This window comes from Lissotriton vulgaris, chromosome 8 (assembly GCF_964263255.1).
Source record: "Lissotriton vulgaris chromosome 8, aLisVul1.2, whole genome shotgun sequence".
In the NCBI taxonomy this organism is placed as follows: domain Eukaryota; kingdom Metazoa; phylum Chordata; class Amphibia; order Caudata; family Salamandridae; genus Lissotriton; species Lissotriton vulgaris.
The window spans coordinates 558,660,781-558,687,615 of record NC_141696.1 but is presented as its reverse complement, the minus strand read 5'-3'; the positions used below and the strand labels follow the sequence as shown (position 1 = coordinate 558,687,615).

General features: G+C 43.7%; 1 protein-coding gene across 1 annotated transcript in view; it reads left to right on the top strand.

Annotated features, from left to right (window-relative positions):
- Positions 1 to 26,835, top strand: part of PCCA (propionyl-CoA carboxylase subunit alpha) — a 2,575,253-nt gene that overhangs the window by 2,008,187 nt on the left and 540,231 nt on the right. The window contains exon 21 of the mRNA XM_086934374.1: positions 4,381 to 4,434. Within this exon, the coding sequence (XP_086790500.1) occupies positions 4,381 to 4,434 (54 nt within the window). The remainder of the gene's footprint in view (positions 1 to 4,380; positions 4,435 to 26,835) is intronic.

Sequence of the window (26,835 nt, the reverse complement as noted above, 5' to 3'; positions counted from 1 at the left end):
GTCCACTCCACACAATGCAGAAGAGGAAAGTCGCACCCACCATGGCAAAATCATCCATTACACTAGTATTGAAACTTCCTCTGCCTTTTACATACAGGTCGTGCGTGTCCTCTTCTTTGCTAGGCCACAGCTTTGTATGGCTAAATAGATTACACACGTCAGATGAAAGATAGTATTTAAAAGCTCAAATATAACTAGCCAAAGAGTGTAGCCAGTATGAAAGACCTCAACTCTTTTGTTTTTTGTTGCACTCTATCTTCTGTCACTCATTAATATGACTTATTCATGAGGATCTTCTGCTGCAAGGTTCAGATCTATTCTCCCTCAGCAAAAATCTCATTCTGTGGCCCTCCAGAAGCTTATACAAAACAAATGAACCTGGTTTCCTAATGCAAAGGTAGGTCCGGGGGAAGGACAAGAAAAAGGGGCGGCTGTCAACATTTGCGTCCTCCCTATCTAGACACAAAATAACAAAGGAAAACGTGACTGATCAGAAAGACACAAAATAAGTTGACACTCATAGAGAATTACCCATCATCTGGGACCCCTTCTTAGCATGTTTATTTCTAAGCATGTGTAGTACCAGTTGATTAGAAAAGCAAATTATAGGTGTGGCCTCACCCCCATGGGTGTCATGCTTCATCATTGGCCGCACCGTATACACAAGAGAAAATTCTAATGGTGAATAGGCTCCCCATTATTGCTTGGAATGCTTTTGAGGATGGGTATCTATGGAAACATGACCTAGAGAGCATAAAAACATCTATGCCCTAACCCCAAGGATTCCTGTTTATTAAGGGTATACTTAAGTGTTGATGATTAGAAGCTATGGTGATGCGTGGGCCTGCCTATTTTCTCTGCATCAGGATGGGTTGACATGTTTCGGCCTTTACTGTGCCCCTACACATGGTCCCTGGCTTTCTTTACGATTCAGATCCTTATTTTCCTGACTCCTTACTATAGTGGTGTCCATTCATGCCATTAGCAAGCATTCACACTATATCCATGCATACAGTCCTGCTGGATAATATTTGCTGAGTCTGCGGTATTTTGATGGTCCTGTGGAATTGGTACAATGTAAAACGCAAATCATAATTGTACTGAGACAATACACAGCAATGGAGAAACAAAAGAATACAAATAAAATGACACCACTCCATGAATGCCCAAGGCACATGACGCTGCGTACGGCATTTCCTGATGTCGTCAGCAAGCGTGACCGATGAGGAATGTAGGCACATTATATGCTTCAGTTTAGAGTTTTATGAGGTCATATTGCTGTGAACGGTAACGGGTGGGTTTAAAGATCGCATTGCTTTGAACGTAAGGAGTAAAACCAGAAGCATACCTATATTTTGGAAATCTGCTGGGAGCCTTGCGGGTCACTGAAATATATAAATGCGGTAGACTTTCTTCATTGCAGAATTCTAGGCCCAGGCACAACCACAGTACTGTCCCAATATCTATTTTGTATTCAGAACTGGGGCATGAGGCACATAGTGGGCATGAGTGCATTTTCTGGAAAACTTGTGAAGCTACTGACCATAATTTAATCAAAGGTTAATTTAAATTACTAAGGCATGAGTTTCCAGTCCTAACCAGGGACGTTTTAAGGCCTGGCCTAAGTGGGCTCTGGACCTGGGCCCCAGCCTTTCAGGGGGGGCCCTGATAGAGCCATCTCTGTTCTGCAAAGAATGTTGCCCTGATGACCCTGAATAATTATTACATTATTTTAAATACAGTTTACCTTTCATTTATTTGTAATGTGGGCGATGTGTGGGAGTCCATCATAGATATTTTGCAAAGAAATGTGTTTGTTTCATGCAACATCCATAAAAAGTTTTTTTTAGATCGAATATATTGGCACAACACCAACCAAGAAAAGGCTCCCCAAGACACGTAGTAGCATACAGAAGCAAAAGCCTATCCGACGTAGAAAAAGGATACTCCCAGCCGCAAAACGAGAGCTTGGCGGTAGTATGGGCATGTGAACACTATCACATGTTCATCTACAGAAAACCGTTTACAATAATAACAGATCACCAAGCACTGATAACAATATACAGAAATCCAAATGCAAAAATACCACCCAGAATAGAGAGGTGGGGGATATGGCTAATTTTCTACAATTTCAAAATAATACACAAACCAGGGAAGGAACATAATCCGGCTGACTACGTATCAAGGCACCCCCTGCCACAAGCATCGCAAGCGACAACCATGGCAGAGGAATACTTAAATTTTGCACTCAAACACAACACACCGGCAACCATAACAATGGAAGAGCTAGAACAGGAGACAAATAAAGACCTCACCATGCAAGCCATAATGAAAGCGACAACACAGCAAAGGTGGAGGCACGTAAACAACAACAGCAGCTGGGAAGAAGGAGTGATAAAAGAAGGACTGTTGGCATTCAAAAAGATCAGTGAAGAGCTCTCAGAAAGCGAGAATGGAATAGTGATGAGAGGCACCAGAATAGTAATGCCCCGAACACCGAGGAGAAAGACTGTAGAACTAGCACATGAGTCACATCGAGGTATTGTAGCAACCAAGAAAATGCTACGAGAAAAAGTGTGGTTCCCGGGACTAGACAACATGGTCTAAGAAACTGTGATGCACAGTCACATCTGCCAAGTGACAGGGTCCCCATCAATGCCGGAGCCACTGCAAATGTCCAAACTTCCAAAGGCAGTGTGGACAGAACTGGCGGCTGACCTCTATGGGCCTCTGGAGACAGGAAATTACCTGTTGGTAATAATAGATGAATTCTCCAGGTTCCCAATAGTGAGACAAGTAGCATCAACATCGGCAAAGGCAACACTGCCAGTCCTGCATGACGTATTCGCAGGATGGGGCTCGCCACGGACACTGAAGACAGGCAATGGCCCACCATTTTCTGGCGAGAAATTCAAAAGGTTTATGGAATACCTCGAAATTCACCATCGAAGAATAACTCCTCTGTGGCCACAAGCAAACGGAATGGCCGTTCGGTTCATGGGAACCATCAAAAAGGCAATACAGAGAGCCAAGTTAACGCAGATCACAATTGGACAAGCACTATGCCAGGTGCTGAGAGACTATCGGAACACACCTCACAGCTCCACAGGAAGGTGCCAAGCTGAACTGGTGTTTGGGCGATCAAGCAGAACGAGGTTGCTACAAGTGAAAGAGGTGGAAAGCGTGGAGCAAAAAGACATAGCTGTGAGAGACAAAGAAGTGAAAACAAAAATGAAGGCATATGCTGATCGGAGAAGACACGCAACAAGCGCAAAAATAAAAGAAGGGGACACCGTGGTAGTACGGCAAAGACAATTGCGGAAATTAGATAGTGCATTCTCAAGGGACCCATTGACGTTGACAGAATGAAGGGAACAATGAGAACAGCGTCAGCAGGACAATACCACATCACCCGAAATAGTTCGTACTTCAGAGAATTGAAAACAAAAGAAGACTTGTTGCCGACACATGGGCTGAAGGAAGGCACACAAGAGGAGGCAGCACAAGCCGATATCAGAGAACAATGACCAAGAAGAGAATGCAGGAAGACCAAAATACTGATTGAGGAGATGTAAAGAGACGGAGGCCTGTGGAGACTTTTCTCATCATCTATTCTCTCTCTCTCTCTCTCTCTGAACACAGGCAGCATCCGGCGAAATGTTTTGTTTGCAACAAGGGGGGAGATGTCATGCCTAGGCCAGGAACACTAGGACCCTGGGGCAAAGGGCAGAGGCCAGAGGACACCGGATACCGCTTCCAGTCAGAGGAAGGGACAGGGGCATTCCAGGGAAGGACCTCGAGGCAAGAGGTCAGAGATCATGCATGCTGTATGATGATTGAATAAAGAGTACCTGCAAACAGCCATCGCGTCCTGTACATTCCTTTGGCAGAGAAACACGACAATTTACACTAATATTGGTGAACTAATGCTGTGTTACAATGTTGGAAACCCCTCACTATCCCTGAATATTAGATGTAAACACATTTAGAATTTGACCAGTGAGTCTGTGCACTGCCAGTGACCGGGCAAAAAGGCAATGAAAGAGCTGATATTGGATCATAAAATTAAAGCTGTTCCAAACAGGGGCCTCCAAAATACATTTGACCCAGGACCCCCAAAATCCTTACGTGTCCCTGGTCCTAACCCAAGTTTGTACAAGGTCAAAAATAGCTGGCGGTCGAGCGATGCCTATATTATTATATATGAGTGTATTTTCGTATCTTATAGATTTTTGCCTTTGCTGAAAAATCTTGTTCAGTAGAACCCATTTATTGTTCGTTTCTAATCTGTAAACCATATTAGACATGCTATAGTAGAACATTTGATTCAACTTTGAACTGCTGCACATAACGTTTAAAAAAACCTTCTGTCCTTTTCAGTGTCTGTCTCGAGATGCAGCCGGAAACATAAGTCTTCAGTTCCTCGGCACAGTGGTGAGTCTTAAGTAATTTCAAATATGATGAGCTACTCTAATAATGGGATACTATACTTATGGGCACATGACACTAAAAGGAAATCTCATTTAACAAAAGGCACAATTCAGTCTGGTATGCCCATTATTCATATGTTTATCTCATCTGTAGTTGATCTTTCGGACAATTTGTTTAAAATATCAGTTGGTCAAATAATGACTGTCAGTTATTTGAAGGACTGTCTGTCAATAGATCTATTATTGAATACGTTTCATACTTTGAGGTAGGTCAGAGTCATTGGGTTTCTGTCAGCATTAGCTGCCTCCAGGGCCTGGTACTTTTAGTTCACTTTGGTCCTTTGACACTTTGATAAATTAAATATCCAACAATGAACAACCGCTCTAGTAATGGTTATGTTGTTAGTCTCGTTTTATCACATTATTTTTTTTTTTAAGTAATGCTTTTAAATGTAAAAATGAACTGTCCTTTTGTTAAGTTTGCTGTGTATTATGTTGTTTGGGAATATTGAATTTGTGTATCTAATAGACACTCCTTCCCACAGAACCCTCATCTTATAAATCAACCCCATGCATTGACTGGATCCGTATAGTTTGTACAGTTAACAATTGGATCCGTATAGTTTGTACAGTTAGCAATTGGATCAGTATAGTTTGTACAGTTAGCAATTGGATCCGTATAGTTTGTACAGTTAGTAATTGGCAACAGAGCAATTCTGGTCTCCCCATGCAGTGGCGCTTCTTGTTTCCAAAACTGTTGTCATCATAGGCTGTATGGAGTTGCTTATTACCCTTGCGAAAATAATTAGTTTTTTCGCCTCACATTTTTAAAATTTGGTTGAGCTTTTTTAAAGGAGGTAATAGGCCCAAAAGTTAACGGTATTACACCATGTGAGAGCTACAGAATTAGAATGGTGTGGTAAAGGATCACCAAAGATGCATATGTTGTCTGAGTCCTGATCTCAACAGCGTCTACAGATAGTCTCAATAGGTGAATATAAGCAGACATCTCTTTGCTTACATGTGCTGGAAATGATGGACCAATCCCTGTCTTCTAGAGACCAGTACCTATATGACGCTGCACAGTGGTACATCTCTAGTCTCTTAGCAGAAAAGAGTCAGACTCTAGTTGCTGGTCTACTGGATGAAAGATTTAGAGGATTGACATCAGAGTATGGTGATGGATATCCTAATTATTCTTGAGAAGCTGATATCCATTCCCCAGTCCCTCCGCCAACAGAAGGTAGTCAACAAGGCTATCCTGTTTATTTTCTAGGCAATTGCCATTCAGCATCCCTATGTGCTTCATTACTGGGGATAGGCTTGGGATATGTGAATTCAAATATGCTCCTTCGGAATGAATCCAACACTTTTCTCTGCCGCAGCAAACTGCATCCATGACAAAGCTGGTCTATCTTCTTTCAGCAGCTTTGGCTGCAAAAGATGCTTTTAAAGTGCCAGGTGCTTTGCCAAGACTAGCACATCTTTGATACTGGTTACCACACCTTCATCGGGAGAACCCCAGGGATTCAACATGGTGCACAAAACAGCCTTGAATTTATTTTCTGCTGTCTTTGGTAGGGATTCAGAAGGTTAAAACAGAGGTCTGAGCAAGAACTGTACACTGCAAAAAGCAGTCGGGTACGTGGGAAAAAAGGTCTTTTCAAGGGTAGTTTTTTAATTTATTCAGTTTAACTCCTTAGCTGCCGAGGCTGTCTGTCTTGAAGACCAAGTGACCAGAGTACCATCAAGTTGCTTCATGAAGAATCAAGGTTGCCACCTGTATGCCAAAGATAGTGCCTCACAACCGCCACTCAAATGACCAGCACTTGTGGGCATGTGGCTGTTGCGCAAAAATAGAAGTGGCAAGTAAAAACCTGCATGCTGGAGTGAATCTCGCTGTAAGTCTAGTACCCAGGTCTAGTACCCAGTGAAGTGGCAGAGTGAGCCGTGCCATGTGTAAAGAACTTACCACCAAATGCCTGGAAGAGGGACACTGGCGGAAACCTTTGCTCATGCCCCAACCCCCTGGGCAATGTGCTCCGTGACCATCTGTCACTCTGTTTCCTGGAAGACGGCTGTGTGCCACCTGGGAGCTCCCTGATACAGTTGATATCTGTTTGCCAAGGGATCCCTTAATGTGGCCTTGTGCTGCTCCTACGAACTGGATGACAGAACGAAAGCACCTAGGACAGAGATATGGAGTGAGAAGACAAGATTGGTGGGAGCAGAGAATCTGCACCCATAGGCATTTCATTGAACTCTGAACCTGTGCTGGACCCACAGAACGAGAGGTACCCATTATGGACAGATGAAAAAAAGAGTGGGCTAGTAGGAACAGGACCATGATGGACTAAGATTTGCACCCGTAAATCGGGTATTCATGCATTATTATATGTGTAGTTTAATTTTATATTTTCTGTGTAATAATTACTTGTCTTTGCTACAAAGAGAAACACTGGGCTGGACATTAATTGTATTGTGTTGTTAGGAGGTGGTGTTGATGCCTGAGTACCCCCACACTAACCTCCCTGTGACTGATCGCACTCGCTAATACTGATAGTCAAGTGCGGTCAGGGTTGTATCTGGCCCAGTTTGCAGAGCAATAGTAAAGGCAACCATGAGACAATGAAGGTAAAACCTTCAACCCCTACGGTTGTGCCTCAGTAATTCAAGCCTACCTCGCAGCCTCCTTGTTAAATCTGGGGGTCTCTAGTTGGCAGAGTTAGGTACCAATGTCCAAATAGGGACCCTTGCTTCTAGTCAGGGTAAGGGGGATACACACTTTAGATAACCCCTGCTCACCCCCTTGGTAGCTTGGCACGAGCAGGCAGGCTTATCAAAGGCAATGTGTAAAGTATTTGTACCAACACTCACAGTAACACAGTGAAAACACCACAAATGGACTCCACACCAGTTTAGAAAAATAAAGTATCCTTATCTAAACTACACAAGACCAAAACGACAAAAATCCAACATACACAGTTCAAGAATATGATTTTAAAAGAGTTCTAGCGTTTGCGTCAGAATAATCCACAGTTGTCACTCTTAGCCCAAGTACCTGTAGATGCGACAAAAGTTCCAAGTGGAAGCTGCAGCGTTGAAAAACAAGCGATGCGTCACTCCTGAGACCCTGGGGAGGTGATGCGACAACCCCGCTGCACGCAGCGGACGGGTTGCGTCGAATCCGATCTGTATAGGGAGCCATGCGATACCTTGTATGGATTCCGGGTTGCAGGTTCGATAGGAAGCGTCTCGCTCAGACACGATGCGACGATCTTCGGTGCGGCGGCGATGCGCGCCGCAGCGTTGATCTTCGTCTGTCGTGCCCCTCGATGCGTTTACTCTAACTATTTTCGCAGCTGCTTGATGCGTTCCACAAGCAAGCGGTGTGACGGTTCTTCACAGCGACGACAGGCTCTGTGACGATATTCGCAGCAACAGGAATCTTCCTGCACCAGGGCAGGGCGCTCCGCAAGTGTAAGATGCCCTGATTCTTTCAGCGGCAACAGGTGCTGCAACAATCTTCGCGGCAACAGGAATTTTCTCGCTCTGTCGACGATGCGCCCCGCAAGCAAGCGATGCATGCACAATTGTAGATCTTCTTTTCCAGCCCAGCTCCCCAAACAGCAGGCAACAACCTCCAGAGGCCCCACAAATAGATCAAGCACTCTAGGAAGGGCAGAACTCACTCAGCAGAGTTCAGGGGGGAAGTTGGGGGTGAAGTCCTTTTGTTCCTGGATCTTCTTAACAGGAGGCCAGCTCTTCTCAGGTCCTTGGAGATCTCTTCAAGCAAGGGGACACAGCAAAAGCAAATTCCTTCCCCTCTCCTTGGCAGTTTAGCAACTGCAGGTCAGTCCACAAACACACAGCAGGACAGTCCTTCCTCTTCAGTCTTCCCGCTTTTCTCCTTGAAATGAGAGTCCTTCTTGATTCCAGGATGATCTAATTTTCTGAGGTCTGGGTATCCCTTTTTATACCAAATTTCTCTTTGTTCTCTGAGGGCAGAGAGGCCTTGGCCTAGTCTAAACCAGTTCTGGTCAGTCCTTGAGCACTTTGTTTACCTGACTCCTTCTTTCCTTTGAGAGAGAGGGGCAGGGTCGTCAGCCGCCCAGCAGGGGGTGGAGCCAGCATTGTGGAAGGCTGGTACAGTCCTATTCAGGCCCAGGTGCTATTCCCTCCCACCACTCAAGATGCAGATGAAGCTATTCAGCCTAGGGTTGACTCACTCAGCTCCTCGGAGCCAACCCAGCCCCTGTCACTCACAAACCAGACAGTCAATTCACAAACAGGCCAAGGCGCACAGAAAGGTCAGACAAGAAAACAGCCACTTTCTAAAAGTGCTGTTTGTAAACACAGGATTTAAAAACCATCCTTCCTAAAAGATGTTATTAACCCCTTCCATGCTGCCGTCGGCCATTGGCCGACGGCAATGCTACCTCGCTGGTGCTGCCGTCGGCCAATGGCCGACGCGGCCCGCCCGTTTTGCGGAAGTGCCGCACTTCCGCAAAATCGCGGGTGCAGTAACAGGGTTAAATTCTGAGTTCAGGGATACCAGACTTTAATTTTCTATCTTCCTCCTATGGGAAGATATGCATGTAAACATTATACACAGCATTCCCCAATATAGCCTATGAGCAAGATAGCCTTTCAATAGTGAAAAATGAAAATGGCTGTAATTCACTACCAGAGCATGTCATACACACTAGTACATGCCCTACCTTTCACATACACTGCACCCTGCCCAGGGGGGTGCCTTGGGCCTTCCATAAGGGTGTCCAATGTGCACAGAAAGGGAAGGGTTAGGCCCGGCCAGTGTGGTCAGGTCAGCATGGCAGTTAGTAACTGCACACATGCACTGCGGTAGCAGGCCTGAGACCCCATTTAGGGCTACTCATGTGGGTGGCACAATCAGTGCTGCAGGCCCACTAGTAGCATTTGAATCACCAACCCCAGCACACTCAGTGCACTTTTACTGGGGACTTACTGGTCAAACAAATATGCCAATCCAGGATAACCAATCACAATAACAATTTACCCAGGGAGCACTTACACTTTGACACTGATCAGCTGTGATGGCAAAGTGCCCAAAGCATCTAAACCAGCAAAATGAAATACAGCACAGCGTCAAAAAATACAGGAGGTAGAGGCAAAAAGTCGGGGGAAACCACGCCAAGAATGCCAGGTCAAATTGGCAACCTTTTTCTCTTCTGTGTTGGGGATTCCAACAGTGCCCAGGGTTTGTGGATGCACTTAGGGAAACTAAGAAACAAAGAAATACGCACACTCACACACACTCTCAAACTCTTTTTAAAATGGGGAAAATGTGCTATGCAAATAAAGTGTATTTTTCTTTTAAAACATTCATCATCATAAGGTTTGCTGTGCTGACATCACCAGATTTCAGGAACAAGCACAGTTTAAAAACAATTAAACATATTTTTTTATTTTTACCACAGGTTTTACAAATTTTCAAGTGGTACAATTTTCCTGTTTTTGTAGATTCTAGCTACTTGAAGTTAGTGGTGGAAACAAGTGTAAAACCCATAGCTGAACCCAGAAAGCTAATACATTTCTATAAACTGCACAAAATTCCTAATTCTGCAAATTTGTTTTGAAAACATATTTTATTGACATTTTAGCAGCACACAGACCAAAAAAAGATATCACACCTCTTACATCCATCAAATATGTCTTCATATTTGCTCCCAACTAATCCCTTGTCCCCCCCCCCCCCCGCTGCAGTTGGTGTGGGCACATTCCAAATATACATATCATAGCATAGTGCCAGCTATAAGGATATCATTTACAACACAATTTGCATATCAAGTACCACATGTACATTCTTTATACATTAATCCTCGCCCTCCCCCTGGGAGTCTAGTAGGGCCTGCACCAGTGCTTCCCAAGCTTTAGCCAGTACCAGGGGTTTTTTCATTAGCTGTTCATTTGGCCTGTTGAAATCTAATGACGCTGTCACTGCTAGCCCATTTATATAATTCTGTTCTCCACCTCTTACTTGATGGTCCCTCTCTTGACTTCCAGTGCCAGGTTATTTCCTGTTTAGCCAATAATAAGCCTAGGTCGATGAATTTGCTAGTTATTTTAGTTTTAGCTGTATGTGGGAACCAATGCAACAAGCATGCGGCCATGTCGAATTTTAAGTGTCTGTCTGTTATGTCATTCAGGATCTCCCCTACCTCCACCCAGTATCGCCCGAAGATCGTACAATTCCAAAGCATGTGCTCCAATTCCACACCCTGTTCCAAACATCTAGGGCACGCTGCATCCTGGACCCGAAAATATTTCCGGATCTTCCCTGGGGTCAAGTAAGCTCGATGCAGTATAACAAATTGTACCTGCTGAAACCGTGCATTTCTATTCCCCTTCCATGCCCTCCTAAGAATGTGGCCCCACGCCGGATCAGGTATTGGTCGGCCTATGCTTGTCTCCCATTTTAGTTTTAGATCGTCTAATGGTCTCAGTCTTTCACGCAGCATCCGAGACTGGAGGCATGTTACTGCTTTAAAGGCCCCGGCAGTCATTACAACATACTGGCAAGCCATTGTAGTCACTGGCTCTGCGTGCCCCCTTTCCAATGCTTCCGAATTGCCGCTGTCACCGCTGCATGAATCAGGAAGCTGCCATCCGGGAGATCATACTTTCCCTTTATCACCTGGAGGGGCAGCTGCTCCCCATCCTCATACAGATCCCCTACCATTTGGAGTCCCAGCTGTTCCCATTCCATGAGGGGGGACCAGTCTCCACCGTGCGGTAGAGCTGTCAGCATTCCCAATGGAATTTCCGGTGCATAGGGATGTGTTACCCCCGCCCTGCGCTGACTCCTGTTCCAACATAGCCTCAGGGTTCTCTCCTCCATCGTTAAGTCCCGCAAGTGAAGTGTTTGCTGGAAGACTATATACGAAAGGACATGCCTTTGTATCCCTGTGCCTCGTAAATGTTCAGGGCCCCGAAATTCCGCCGCAATGCCCTGCGTGAGGACCTGCAGCTGCGCTGCTAAGTAAAATAGCTCAAAGTCAGGGACTGCCATCCCGCCTTCAGCTTTAGGTCTTATCAATGTAGCCAACGCTACTCGCCTCCGGCCATTTCCCCAGAGAAAGCCAGTGGTTAATGACCGTAACTCTTCAAACATGCGCGGAGGGATCCAAACCGGCAAGGTTCGGAAATAATAGAGCAGTCTAGGTAAGGCCACCATCTTAAGGAGGGCCACTCTGCCTATTACCGAGAGGCGGAGTGTCGACCAGAGCGCCATGCTCCCCTTCAAGGCACTTATACAGCGCCCCACATTCCCCTCCAGCATATCCGCAGGTTCGTGGTACATTCGAACCTTCAGGTAGGTGAGACACGTCGGCTCCCATTTTATCTCCTGAAGCAACGTCGGCGGACGTGCACATGGTCGTATCGGGGAAAAAGCATGTCTTTCGCCAATTTACTCTGAGTCCCGAAAGTTCTCCAAATCGCGAAAGCAGAGACACTGCTCCCTTCAATGTGTCATCCGTGTTTCCCAAGAACAGGAGCAAATCATCTGCATATAACGATATGTATTGTGGCATTCCATTGGACCATAGTCCCTGAAAGGGTTGCTCTGATCTTGCTTGTATCGCGAGGGGCTCGATTGCTAGGGCGAATAATAGCGGAGACCAGGAACACCCCTGTCTCGTTCCCCTCAGAACCGGGTACTGGGTTGATATTGCTGCTCCCAACCGTACTCTGGCCGTTGCCGAGGAATACAATACCCTCGTCCAAGTCCCAAACTGCGCTCCCAGGCCGAATCGCTCCAGCACTCTGTGGAGGAATGCCCATTCTAGACTGTCAAACGCCTTTTCTATGTCCACCGATAGGACCGCCGGTAATTGTAAGTCATGACGGTTGTTGTCTCCCATAATCCGCACCAACCGTCGGATATTGGATGTGTTCCTAGTCGGGATAAACCCTGCCTGGTCTGCATGCACCAGCGTGGTCATATGCGGCAATAGTCGGGTCGCCAGTATCCGGCTCAGCATTTTGTAGTCTGTTGTCAGCATAGACAACGGTCTATAAGAGGTCACATCTGCATCCTCTCGTCCCGGCTTTAAGAGGGGAATGACTAGTGCTTCTTGCATCGACGTGGGCAACTGGCCTAATTCCCTGGCTTCTGTAAAGACCTCCAGCAAGCGGGGAGCCAAAATATCCACATACTGTGCGTAAAATTCTACGGGTAGGCCATCCACTCCCGGCGTCTTATTCCGGGCCATGTGTTTGATTGCGCATCGAATCTCAGATAGCGTGACATCCTGCCCTAGTATCTCTGCTTGTTCTTCGTCTAGTCTCGGAAGCGGGACCCCTGCTAAGTCCTCCTCTATGTCCGTTTCCTCTACTTCCAGGTTACACTTGTACAGGGTTTCGTAATAGGTTAAGAACTATGAGAGCACCTCATTTTGCGTGTAAACCATGTCTCCTGCGGCTGTCTCTATCCTCATTATTGGGCTCCCTCTCTGGACTGGGTCCGCCAACTGCGCCAGCAGCGTTCCTACCTTGTCCCCCTCTGCGTGAACCTTTACTGTGTAGCTCTTATAATCAAAACTTCGCAAACGTTCCGTTTCGATCGCCGCCGCTTCCTTTGCTTCTAGGAACCTCGCTTGCAGTATTGGTTGTTCTGGCCTTTGTCTTTCTATCTCCCTCATGTTTTCCTCTGCCTTTGTTACGTCGTTTAGCACCACTTTCCTCACTCCTGAGTACTTACTGATACAGCTAATTCTGCAATGAGCCGTATTTGTAGATGGCTTTTGGTTTTTCCCAAATGAAACTAATCCTTGAATTAAACAAATTCAGGAAAATAGGGCAGAAAAATAAAAATAGGAGACCAGGTTTTTATCTGTACTTTCTTTTGCCATGGTGGCCGATTTACAAAAGTAATATACTTTTACGCCTGTCACACCCTTCTGGTCACAGGAATGTATATTGTTTGTCCAAAAACGCACAAAACCCCGAGCCAACAACTGAGCTGTACCTTTCAATGATTTTTCATTGTGTACCGATTATCCCTATTCATATGGTAATATCTAAAGACTGATAAAAATGAGTGTGAAGGAAACCCCTGCATTTGAAAAAAATGTTCCTAAGATGCTAAGTTTAGGAATAGTGGGTATTTGTACCACTCTGTATTTGAGGTTATCCATACAGTCATAAATTGGAGGACATTTTATAAAATGGGTCTATCTTAAACACTGACTTTCATTTAGAAGCCAAAAATAGAGGAAAATTCTGTTGGTAATAACAGATATTTTACTATTCTATTTTAGCACACTTCTCCAGATTAAAAAAATAAATTAACCTCACTTATGCAGGTAGGTCTATCGCCTGCAACACGATAGTCCCCAAACTGCACGGTGAAGGCATCAAATTTTATTCAGAAAAATGTATATATTTTGGTGATGTGGGTAGCAGCAGTATTCAGGCCTGGGTTCGGCACCACCCAGGGAAGCCTATCAAATCTAGACATTTCGGAAAACTAGACACCCAGGAGAGTCCCCAGCGGTGTGACTTGCTAGGATCCCAAAACGTTTTCTTACACAGAATGCACTGCAAACCTGAAACTTTGGTTAAACACACACATTTTCTGTCATTGAGGAAAACGTTGAGAATCTGTGGGATCTACAAAATTCCTTCCACTGAGTTTTCTCCCAGTAAAAACACTTGTTTGGCAGAAACACTGTTGTGCTTGCTATGCCGTGAGGGCACAGTCTGATGCTTAGGTGAGCCACCACTCCACCTTCTAAAAAAAAAAAAAAAAAAAATGGCGCCCAGGTGTTTTATTAAAATTATTTTCCCTGGTGTCTAGTTGGCTTTCTGCCTCACCATGTAGGGGGCAGATTTGGAGCAAACAAAATAAAAACCCAATCTGCCCTCCCACAGGGGCAGAAGCTTTTCCTTCTTGTCGCAACTTTGTTTTTTAAAAAGCAAATCCTTCTGATGCTTGCACCAGAAGGATTTTTTTGACAGTGCCACGGACCAAGTATTCACATCCACCACACTACCATGGTAATAATATGGATGTGAACTGCTTGCGTATTGTATTTAAACAGGTCATATTTTCTTCATGGTTCTAGTGTCAGAAATGATTACTGTAACAATTTATTTTACATAAGAATTTTTAATTCATTATACATATATCCCTTTTCAAAATCTCATTACAATGATAATATAATTTCAAGGCATTTCAGACAGCATTCTCATTTTCTCAGTGTTGCTCTTCATTGAATTGTATCTGTTTGGAATACAGAGAAAAAGCATTGTCATTTCTAAAAGTAATGAAATGGTGTATGTTTTTAAAAGTCATATCACCCACTTTATCATATTGAGGACATTATCGTCCTACCGTAAGCTTTTTTTCTGATGTCAGCATAATTCTTTTATTCTGACAAAAATCTGTTAAACAAAAGGCAATGTTACACAAATTAGAGTTTTTCTAAGTTCTGTTAACCAGGAAGTCTGTTTTTTTTTGGCACCGCTTTTTTCCAAGGTAGTAATGTTGACTTCTTTGGGGCTATGCCACTAACCCCTTTTTATAAGTCTTCAAACCATTATTATTGTACCAGTCATATGGAAAAGGCTTTCTTTTTTTCATTATCTTCAATGAATAAGAACCATAAGCTCGAAATATCCACCATCAGAAATGTTCATTTTAAAATGTTAATATCAGAGATGGACTATAAACATTTTTGGGTCAAACTTATCTGTCAAAATGCATAAAGAGTAATTATGAATGAACATGCCAGCCAGGTAACACTTAGCTTTATCCACGTTAAGACCACCTTGATTCAGAGAAAAACTTATTTTCCTCTGATGACTCTAGAATGAAAATCTTTGTCAGTGGCTTCAGTAAACAGGGCTATTGGTTGGTCAGTAGACTGACAATGGATTTTCCAAAACGTCTATCAAGAAATCACAACCCTGATATAAAAGACGTTCATAAGTCAGGCTTCTGACTCTCCAGGACAGGTGAACAATCGTTCTCTTCATCTGCATCAGAGTACTCTCATCCAGATGGAAAGAAATCAAAGATCCAGCCTTTAAAATAACTTTGGGCCATATGTATCAAGCCTTTTGGGAATCGCAAGGGCCGAAATTCGCCGAATTTCGGCCTTTGCGAATCGCAAAAGCCTATTTTGCATGATTTGAAATGTATGAAACATTCGCATCTTAAGGAATCGCAAATACTTGTTATTCCCTAATTTGCCATAGCATTTAAGGAATCGCAATTTTGCGATTCCTTAAATGCTATGTATAAAGCTTTTAAGAATAGCGGTTTGAGGTTTAGGAATCGCAAATTACCACCAACTTGTAGGTGGTGGCAATTTTTCGATTTCTTGTAAATATACACAATTGTGCATTTGTGAGGCATGTATGTGCGCCATATGCACACACATGTAATTTACAGGGGTGCAGCAGGGTGTCCTTGAGACACCCCTGCACCCTTGCAATAATTCTCAAATTGCGATTAGCAAATTGCGAATTTACAATTTGAGAATTATTTGGAAATCATTCCTATGGGCCTCCTGGCCCATAGGAATGCATTGGAAATTATTCCTTAATTGCGAATTTGCAAAATGCGAATTCGCAATTAAGGAAGCTTAAGGAATCGATAAAAAATAGCGATTTTCTTCATACATACCATTTTGTGATTCCTAAATAGCGATTCCTTAAAAATCGCTATTTAGGAATCGCAAATCGGAACTATGATACATATGGCCCTTAATCCCTGTTTGGTTTGATGCATCATGGGGAACCTGAATACACTTTCATCAGGAGCTGGGAAATCTGAGAACTTGAGTAAAACATGTGGCACAGCAATTCCCAGTCCATGATCTTCGCTTCTACCAGAGTTCCCTCTAGAGGAAATTCCCATATCGGAAAACTCTTACTGTATACCATCATGATATGTAGCAAAACCATTCAACTATGGGTCTCTTCAGCTTGGGAAGATAGCATCTGCAACATCTTGCTTCAGTTAACTCTAAGCCCGAATCATCTTCAAGGCGAGTTACATCACTTATAAAGTCTTCAACAATAAGATCCCAGCTTACCTGGCAAACAAATTTGCCATATTGGGTAGACCGCACCAGACCAGGATCCTGGATAACACAAGATTGGAGACAAAATATCCTAAAAAAGAAAAAGCAGTAGGCTACCCTTCTCTGTTCATGGACCCAGGATCTGGATCAGCTTTCCTATTGATATCAATTATATGATTCAGAAAATAAACTGAAGACGTTCTGCTTCAAGGAGCACTACTCCTGATCCCAGTTGCTTCCCTTGATCTTCCCCCAATAATTTTGTCTTTCTGACAGCCATGCCCTCTGCTCAGTGCCCCAGTGGTTTCTAGCTAGGTTTACGCTCTACAAACACCAACTCATTAAGAACACAAAATAATACTGACATCTGTCTGCTGAAGACTTCCACCAAAATGTTTTCTTTGACCACTAGATGAACAACAAATTATTTAATGAGTGTCTTGAGTGCCTAAAACAATTACCGCATAGCTTACTTGCACATGTTGGGCAATCTCAGTTCTTAACCCTAACTCATGTAGTATACTGCCATGGTATTATCAAGGAGGACCTGCACAGCGTTTCCCTGGATTGAATGAAAGAGGGGGAAATCACATGGCTAATTTGATAGCCCTTGACTGGGGTATATAATCTGATAGACTTCTAGCCACAGAATCCTTACCTTTTGCATTTCCCCAGGCGTCCGACTGGATCCAGAAGATTTTTTGTAAGCAGTACCCCGGCGCTCCCTTAGCTGGCATTGATCGGCTCCACGTCCATCATCTGCATTGTCTGATCCTGAAGTGATGTTGCGGTACCTATATAGGCATCCCCCAGGCTCGCTGACGTCAGTGCTTTTCTTTCCGCGCCAGCCACTGTTGATCCGGAGAAGAGCTACCCCTCTGTCGCTTTTTGAAAGGCTTTTTTTAACATTTTGTCAACTGTTTGTGAGGTCTTACCTACTTGTGTGTCGAGATGTCTTTGCGCAAGTTGGTTTTTAAGTCCTGCGGCACATGTCCCCGCCCATTTTCGGTGACTGACCTGTACCTTGTCTGTGGTGCCTGGGTGGCGCGACCACAATACCAAGTCATGCTCCAATTGCTGGGCCATGGCTTTGAGGAAGTAGTCCCTGAAGCGGCTAGCAGACTGGCACACAACACTGCAGAGGTAGAGGTCCCAGTCGAGAGGTAGGCCCTGGGATCGTTTGTGGAACCCCAAAGTCTTCTTCGTCCCATTCAAAGTCCTTGGGACACTGGGGTAGGAGGTACAATAAAAAGAGCAAGAAGTCGAAGCGCTCTTCGACTTCTTCCCGGTCGATGAGACTATGGAGCCTCTACATTCTCAGTTTCATTCCCCGGAACGTGCACATGGGCCGGCTCCGTACCTCCCCGAATTACCGAAGGCCAGAGCGACCACCCAACTGAAAGAGTTCTATAAGGTCATGCATCTGATATTTATGTGGCCCAAGCCCGTTGATATGCCTTTGGACCCCATGAGGTTGGAAGGGGCCCCATTGGTTCCACGCTGATGGCTCCTGTGGGGCCCCAGGGATCCATTCATGGGGCTTGTTGTGCTATCTTGACCTGCGACGATGCCGATGATCTCAGCCCTGTCTAGCGGCACTATCCACACAGAGCTGGATTGGCGTCGGCAGACGTTGACTCAGACGCTGGGAGGACCTTTGCCTCCTAGGTCGTAGTCCGAGCCTTATTTTTGTGGGATAGGCCTCAGGGAAGACTGGAGGGGTCACTGAACCCTTTAGAATACCAGCTGTATGAGGAAGACAGTGTGTGGACTGGTGCAAGCAACAAATCACAATAACCCTGGAAAATATCCACGGTAGGGAACCAGGTGCTTTGGAGCCTCAAGGGTGAGCTGGTCTCCAGACAGAACCGGTATACACAACACAAAAAAAGCCACCCAAGCGATTTATTATATTTTCAAATCTATCACATTATGAAATGTATTCATGTTATACTAGCCTGCTCCTAGACATGCACACAAATGTGATGGGATGTCCTCACACCTCACCAGGTGCCATGCTTCATTATAGGACTCCCCGCACTCTTCAAAAACCCATTTTATGAAAAGTGGACCTATGCCCTGAAATCAAGGAGGCACTTATTACTGAATACTGATCAGTGAAAAATATAAACCTTTCTAAACCAATGTGGTAATCCAGTCTGACCTTTATACCATATGTAATGCTTGGTATTAAACACTAAACGTGGAGAATAGGGGAGCTAGTACCCTAGCCCCATTAAACTGCCAACAAGTTTCTGCCTAGTCGCTCAACAGAGTCCATGGCATTCTTCAGGACTACATTGGATACTGTGTCACTGGTCTAACCTTGGTCGCCACCCTACGTTACTAGGTACCTGCAAGACATTAATCACTAACGTATGTTACAAACATATAGGCTGATAATTCAGAACCAAGCATCCTTCAATTCTATGTAGACATCAAATGCATGCGGTTTAGGTGTGACTCTGCACTCATGTATCACACACATCTCAAATGTGTCATGCTGTGGTATATATGTTACTATCACTCTAGGTGCTGTATGGTTTCAGTCATGTCACAAGTTGTGTGTAGCGCCGAAATAGAGCCGGCACCCACGATCTGAGTAAGAGAGTTATTTAAGTGATTCCGGGTCCATACTGGCACCTGGGACATAGTATTCACCAGAAAGAGCGTTCTCGAAGGTAAGTAACTTTTTCATTAGGTTCGTGATAATTGTCCCAAACCTGTAGTTGTGCAAACCTGGAAAAGGGCAATTCTGCGTGCAGGGCTCAAGTCCTAAAAATAGAAGCGGTGGGGGCTCACTAGTTTAGGCACAATGGGTGTGACATCACTGCGTGACATCACAACAGGAGACTTTGCATGGGGCACCACAGGAAGCGGCATCACAAACCATGACCTCACAGGTAATGACATCAGATATTAAGACCTCACATATGTTTAGCAGGTCTATCATGAGTACATTTAAGCGTAGTACAATATTTAACAAATTAGACCTTTCATTGGGGTTGTGCCAAAATATTGACGCAACTCAACGCAAAATCTCGACTTCCTCAACTTATACATTTTTTTTTTAAACCCTCCCACAAAGAAATAGGCAACAAGGAGAAACGTGGCAGTAAATCTGTTTTTCTTAATTTTTGCAGTGTTTGTATTTTAAAATATCATGGTTTTAAGGCACCTGCCGCAGAGATCCTTGTGTGCCAGCAAAATCTCAGGGAATAATAATAATAATAATAATATAACTCTGGTGGATAACGTATTAGCTGGAGAGAGATTTGTTTTGCCTTGTGGCTAGTCCTAGTTTTGAATTAAAGTAGCATAGAGGGTTAATATGTCTCCTGCAAAGCACATTACGTAACATGCAGATGACCGCAGTGGCCTAGCAAGGTCAGGTGGTAACCGGTGCAAAAAAATTCTTGTCACCCCCCGCTTGACAAAATGACAAAAATATGTGTTTAAAACACATATTTTTGACATTTTATCACCCCCCCTCAGTGATGACACCCTAGGCAGCCCACACCCAACGCATCCCACTTCCTACGCCACTGGATGACAGCGATACTTTCGTTACTTGCAGTTCATAAATTGTTATCCTTCTAATGTAGCATAGTGAGATACGAAGGACAAATGGTTCCTACACCTTGTAACCCTTACTGTCTTATGCATCCCATCCTTTATATTGATGTTTACACATATAATTTGTCAATGTATAATCTGTGTGTGTGATGTAAACACTATGACACTCTGCATTGGGATGAGTGATGCTAAAGCGCTATAAAAGAAATAAAACAATATTTTGGTGTTTAAATGATTTGTGTAACTACTGGTGCGGCCAACACATCTGACATACTTACATGTGTATGACTATCTTATAAACATGGACTGAACAAAGTCAAAAGAATTTCTCTCTTAAGTACCTGTGAAGTGATAAGATGTGAGCCTTTGTTTCCCCTCCATTCTCCCTATAGCTTCCAGCCGAAATACTCCAACAAAAAACTCCAACAAAAATAGGTGTAAAGGCCCCTTAACTCCAGCTTTTATTATGGGCAAAGCTGTAATCTGATAAGCCTCTTCCCTGCCTGCACGTTGCTGGTCGGAACAAAAGCAGACAACATGCAAGCGCTGCTGAGTGTACTGGTGTCAGAAAATTACACCGGGATAAGTTCAGCATATTTCTGTTAATTCCGGGAGAACTGGGAACGGAACATGGCAACTCTGCTGAAAGTAAATGGTGCCTACCTTCTGAAAATAGTGGGTAGACAGCATCTACCCTCGACTTGAGCCGTGTCTACGTGACTTATTGAATACCTTCTCCAGATCCAGTACCAAAATAGCTGCGATTGGCCCATGCATTGCATACGCATCCTTATCCCATCAGAAGAACAAGTTACTTACCTTTGTTAATGCTCTTTCTGTTGTATACTCTATGTAATCTAAGATTCCTCACCACCCTGCACCTCCCCATTCTGTGGAATGCTCCCTTTTTCCATCTACAAACTAGAGATGTGCACATGGTACATTTGGGCCAAGGGCGTGGAGAGGGTTAACAATGAAACTGATGTTAACGTGCAGGGGTGGGCTGTAGCTCCTCGCCACTTCCCGGACGGAATGAAGTCAGCACAGAGCTGCACTGCATCTCCTATCGATGCACAGGAGTAATTCTGTTAAAATGCTGTTTAAATCTTCCGAATCAGGTCTGGCGCCTGGGTCTTTTCTAAATGTGAGGAGTTTGTAGTTAGAGTATCCACTAGAAATAGCATTACCTTCGGTAAGTAACTTGTTCGTTATATTCACAGCTTGGAAAGACACTGTTCAGAGTAACAACCAACACTGTAAATGTGTTTGGGCTAGAGGATGCTTGTAATTAACTAATTTTTTCCAACTGAAGAGTATTTCTATCCAGACACAAAATGCTCCTCGCAATCTTTGATTCACCAGATGTATTCTAAAATCGTTAAACGGATCCAGAAGTCTCATTTAGCATCAACGTGAAGGCGCTGTCATAGATTCACTAGGATGTGACCAGACCTCCGGAAGACTACAAGCAAAGGTTTTCTGGTGACCCTATCATTTGGCAAAGTAGAGTAAAGGAATACATTCGAAATAGAGTGCATATGAGCGGCGAGATTATGTGCCAGCTTGTGGAGCTGCAATGAATTAAAAAAAAATACATAAGGAAAGATTAATTTTTTGTTTTGTTTTTATTTCCCTTAGTGTTCATTTCTTGAACTAGAATATTTAGATTCAATTACAATGGGTCAAAAAAGTCTAAGGTTTAGATTTTGGTATGTTGTCCCAAAGAAAGAATTGCTTTACACTCTTCTTATGAGAAACTTAAACCAGTGTTTCTCTCCAGGGTAAGATGTATGGTTACAGATGAAAAACATATGCCTAAACTGTGTCTTTTAACAGCTTTTTAATGGCTTCCCATTTGGCATATATCCAGCAGCTGTTTAAGGAGGGGCTCGTTAATGTTGCTCAGAAACAGAGGCTCTAACTGGCACAAAATCATGATCAAGTTATTAAAGTGGAAGTGTTGAAATGTGCATTGAATTAATTTTTTATTGACAAAAATAAACTACATTACTCATGGGCATTAGTCGCTGGAGTGATGATATTAGGAAAATAAACATGTTTCACAGCGATTTAGCATTAAAATTACCATTAATTTGACCCTTGCTGAATGAGCTCAATTAGATTTCAGAGCGAGCCTTCTAGATGAAACAGCGATTAATGACAGCCATCGAAAACAATTTTGAACTCTATCAGTATAATTCAGGAGGGTAAATTTAATATGATAATTTATCTAGCCGAACTGTAGCCGCATAGCTGGAAAGAATGCAAATACGTGACCCTTTCCTTGTGTTTTCAAGGATGCTGGGCACATGGATTTATCAGTTCCATTAAAGAACTTTGGGGAACTTTGGAATTTCAGCAATTGATCCCTTGGAGGCAGATAAGCAAAACCGAGCTCATACTGGGGCCATTCTGGTCTGCAGATTCCATAATTTACTTCTGCTACCAGTCTGACAGCAAGGCGCAAATAACTGTTATAATAACGTCGACTGGAGTTGTGGAGGACAGCATTTTAATGTAGTAAAATATTCCCCGTGGGGTTGTTTCTGCTACCGTACAACAGCAGCCACACAGTTGCTACAGTAGTCTCTTAATTGATTCGTTTAATTAGCAAGAAGAGATGAAGCTTATGTGCATTATGTTGCCATCTGATATCTCGGGGGTTGCTTAGAGTGAACCTTTGTGCTGCTACTCATCTTTAGGTTTGCCTCGGGATACGTAAATCACATTTACAGGGTAAAATCATTCACGAATAATACCATATCACCGCTACAGGAGTCTACTTTTTAACAAAATGCAATCATGTTTCTTTTCAGAACATTTACTTGATGGCTTATGTTATTCACACAAGCCAAGTCAGATCATTCTTGGCTTGGTCATAATCTTTGCCACAAAATCCTGTTTCGTTTCCTTAATGTTAAGTAGGATTCCTTATATCCGCAGTGTATTTTTTTCTTGATTTTACAGCTGAAACATTCTTTTAAACAAGTAGATATATTTTACTTCTTGTTGAATGATTGCAACATACACTGCTTCATATTTTGTATAATTTCCTTCATTAAGGAAAGAGAGGATTTTATAAGTAAAGGCTCTTAATTATTTATTTATTTTTACCGCCTGAGCTTATAATGGTATGTGCTCAGCTTTGGCAATTGAACCCTCACGGTGTGAGGAGTTTTACTCGTTGATTATTGCTGACTAGTACGTATTGGTCATCCGCTGACGACATAAAACCGATGCATTAAATACTTCCCGTGCTCCCAGACAGCACATTTATTTGTGAAAGAAGACGATGGGGCTTCAAGTTCTGCAATTTGTTTTTACCACAAAGTGGTGCCCAAATTGTTGTTTGAAAACCGTATTGCCTTCATAAGCCTCTCCATTCGTGTCCTTTTATTAGCCATTTTCTCGGTTTCGGGATTGCTTTTAAGAAAATATGTGCGGAAAAGAAAGACTTGCTCATGTCATTTTTCTCCTCATACTTGCCTTATCTCTTTGTTCTTTTATTTTAGCAAAGTGATACAGGAATCTTTGCTGTTTCTTAATGCGGTTATATTCTCTAGTAGTGTGAGAATCTTACATTTTCATGTCGGACAAGCAGGACATGTCTTAATCGTATTAATGTTTTTCTTATTGAAACTTGAGGTTTCTCAAAACTGTGGTATTTCTTGCAGAAAGGCTTTTAATACTCGTGGACAAACAAATGAATGTGCAATAGCAATTAGTGATTAGCACGATGTCTTTATTACAGGCTAAGGCATCCAACCTGGAATCACTTCCAAATTAAAACATGCATTGGCCAAGCCAAAAGGTCTCGCCTATGCAAGAGCTATTGGCTTTGCCAATATGTTTCTGCAATGTTGTACACCAGAGTGGCTGCTGTTGAGCATGACAAAAAATTAGTAGGGTATAGGAGAATGATGTGGAGTGGAGTGGAGTGTTATGGAGTGTTGTGGTGTATGTTAAGTTGAGAGGAGCGAAGTGGAGTGTCATGGAGTAGCGTACAGTGTTTGAGTGTTCTGTAGGGAGTATAGGGTAGTAAAGTAAAAGGGCATAGAGTTGAGTGGCATAGAGTGGAGTACAGTGTCAGTTGAGTAGAGTGGCATAATGTCTTGTGAAGTGGTGTAGAGCAGAGTAGAGTGACGTAGAGGGTGTTGCGTAGAGTGTTGTAGAGTAGAGTGGAGTTCAGTCGATGAGATTGTCATAGAGTGGAGTGGTATAGAGTAGAGTAGTGTGTCATAGAATTGAGTGGAGTAATGTGGTATGGAGTTGCATAGGAGTTGTGTAGAGTCGTAGGGTGGAGTAGTGTTCTAGAATGGCATAGAGTGGAGTAGAGTGTCAGTGGAGCAGAGTTTATTGGAGTAGAGCATCATAAAGTGGAGTATTGTGGAGTAAAGTGTTGTAGAGTGTAGTGTCGTAAAGTGGCCTAGAGTGAAGTGGTGTAAAGTACAGTGATGCAGAGTAGATTGGCTTAGAGTGCTGTGGCGTAGAGTGTATTGGTTTTAAGTAAAGTGGTGTAGTGTGCATTGTCGTAGATTGCAGTGATGTAGAGTAGCGTAGAGTGCAGTGGCATAGAGAAGAGCGCAGCTGGGTAAGTGACGCAGAGTAGAGTGGAATTGAGTTCAGTGGCAGACAGTGCAGTGCTGCACAGTAGAGTGTTGTAGAGTGCAGTGGTGTAGAGTAGTGCAGAGTAAAGTGACAGTGTGATTTTCTAGTATAGAGTGCAGTGTTCTAAAGTATAGTGGCGTACTGTGCAATGTTGCAGAGTAAAGTGACGTAGATAAAGTGCAGTGACATAGAGTGCATTGGTTTTAACTTAAATGGTGTAGAGTGCATTTGCATAGAGTGCAGTAACGTAGAGTAGTGTAGAGTGCAGTGGCATTGAGTAGAGTGGTGCAGAGTAGAGTGAAGTGGTGTAGACTGGAGTGGTGCGGGTTTAGACTGGATTGGTGCAGGGTAGAGTGGAGTGGTTGAGAGTAGTGGCATAGTGCTGTGTTGCTCATTGGAGTGGTGTCAAGTGGTGCAAAGTGGAGTGGCCTAGTCTGGCGTGGTGTAGAATGCAGTGTCGTATAGTGCTGTGGTGCACAGGAGATTAGAGTGGCTTGGAGTGCATTGGCATAGGGTGGTGCAGAGTAGAGTAGAGGGGAGTGGGGTAACGCGGAGTATGCATGGTATGATAGCGTACTGCTATTACAGATAACACATCTAGTTTAAATGACCATTACGTTTGCACTCCGATACAGTTTTACTGATAAAAGTATTCAGTGTACAAACTATAATTAATTTACAGACATTTAAATATTGTTGCTAAGAAAATAAATACTGTCTGTACAGCCTTCCTCAAGCAGGCTCTACTAGACAACATGATTGTTACCTAAATCACCTCACTTTGAAGTCCGAGAAAGAAAAATAAACACCAAGCTCCTTGGAAGACACTGCCTGACATTTTACCTCTTTCTTTGAATGACTGCAAATGTGACCAGATAAGAGCAACATTTAAAGGCCTGTTTACAGAAAGCGTGTTTGTGGAACAATAAGTAAACAAGGTTTGGGTAACTGGAGGGACAAACTCGAGCTGGACAGCCTAAAGCAAATAAAGCCAGCAAATAGAAACCCAGAAAATGTGAGTTACAAACCACAAAGCCAATGGTGCGCAATGGGTGAAATGCATTCCTAGGTTACATTTCTGAATGTCTCCAAGGTGTCTTTAGCAAAACTGACAGCTGCACTGCCTGGTAGGTTGTGACCTAAAAAGGCATAACCCAGCAATTACAATTGTTGTGTCAGCAAAGTAAATACAACAAAGAGGACACACTTGCCGTAGTCTAACAAAGGACTACTAGAGCCCCTTCAACACACCCTATAGTAACTTTAATGAGACAATGTAAACATCCATGAAATGCCATTGCCTCGATAGATAGCCCATTCAAGCTATTACAAACCAAAATAAACACATGGAACACAATGACTGAAGGGGGCTGACTCAAAGCCTGCTCTCTGTTTATAGTTGTTCAGTGTTTTGGAGAATTGATGACATGATGCCCTTCAAATTGTCTACAGCCAGACCTAAAAATGATTATCCTTCTGTAGAACTATAATGTGAGCAGCCTCTCAACAAACAACAGTGCGAGCACACTTGAATGATAAGTGAATAAAGGACAAGGATGAAAAAGAGCAGACGTATGTGGAATGAAGAGTAAAATCTGGGCAGTCCCACTTCACCCCCTTCCTCATTCTTGCGTTTATCTATAAGGCCGACTTCAAGGCCCGACTTGCTGTCCGGGTTTTGCAGAGGGCCAGAACACCAGTCGCGCTTCAGTCGAGTTGGTTTTCCAGGTCGCCGCTGCTCCCTGCTCCCGTTGTTTTCGGCTCTACATGTGGACTGCTTGGCGCTATCAGCGGAGGAGCAGAGTGTTGCCGCTCGGGCGCTGCTTGAGCTGTTGGAGGTCCGCGGCTTCTTGGTGTCCGCGATTACCACCTCGGGCGTTTTGCTGGATGGCGCACAGCGGACTGGGAGCGGACTAAGAGAGGAGAGACGAGGCTGTGTGGAACTGCCAGATGTTTCTGACCAGTGGTAGGAGCGAGTGGAAGGATTGGACTGGATTAAGACCGTATGGCGTGGTGAATGGTGAGGCACAGACACCGGCGGCCGATAGGAGGCTTGGGGGTCGGACCAACATTAGGGTCTACAGCGGGTTGAGCTAGGTGGGGCAGACAGGACTGCGCTACTTACCAGCTCCCTGACCCCTGTTCTC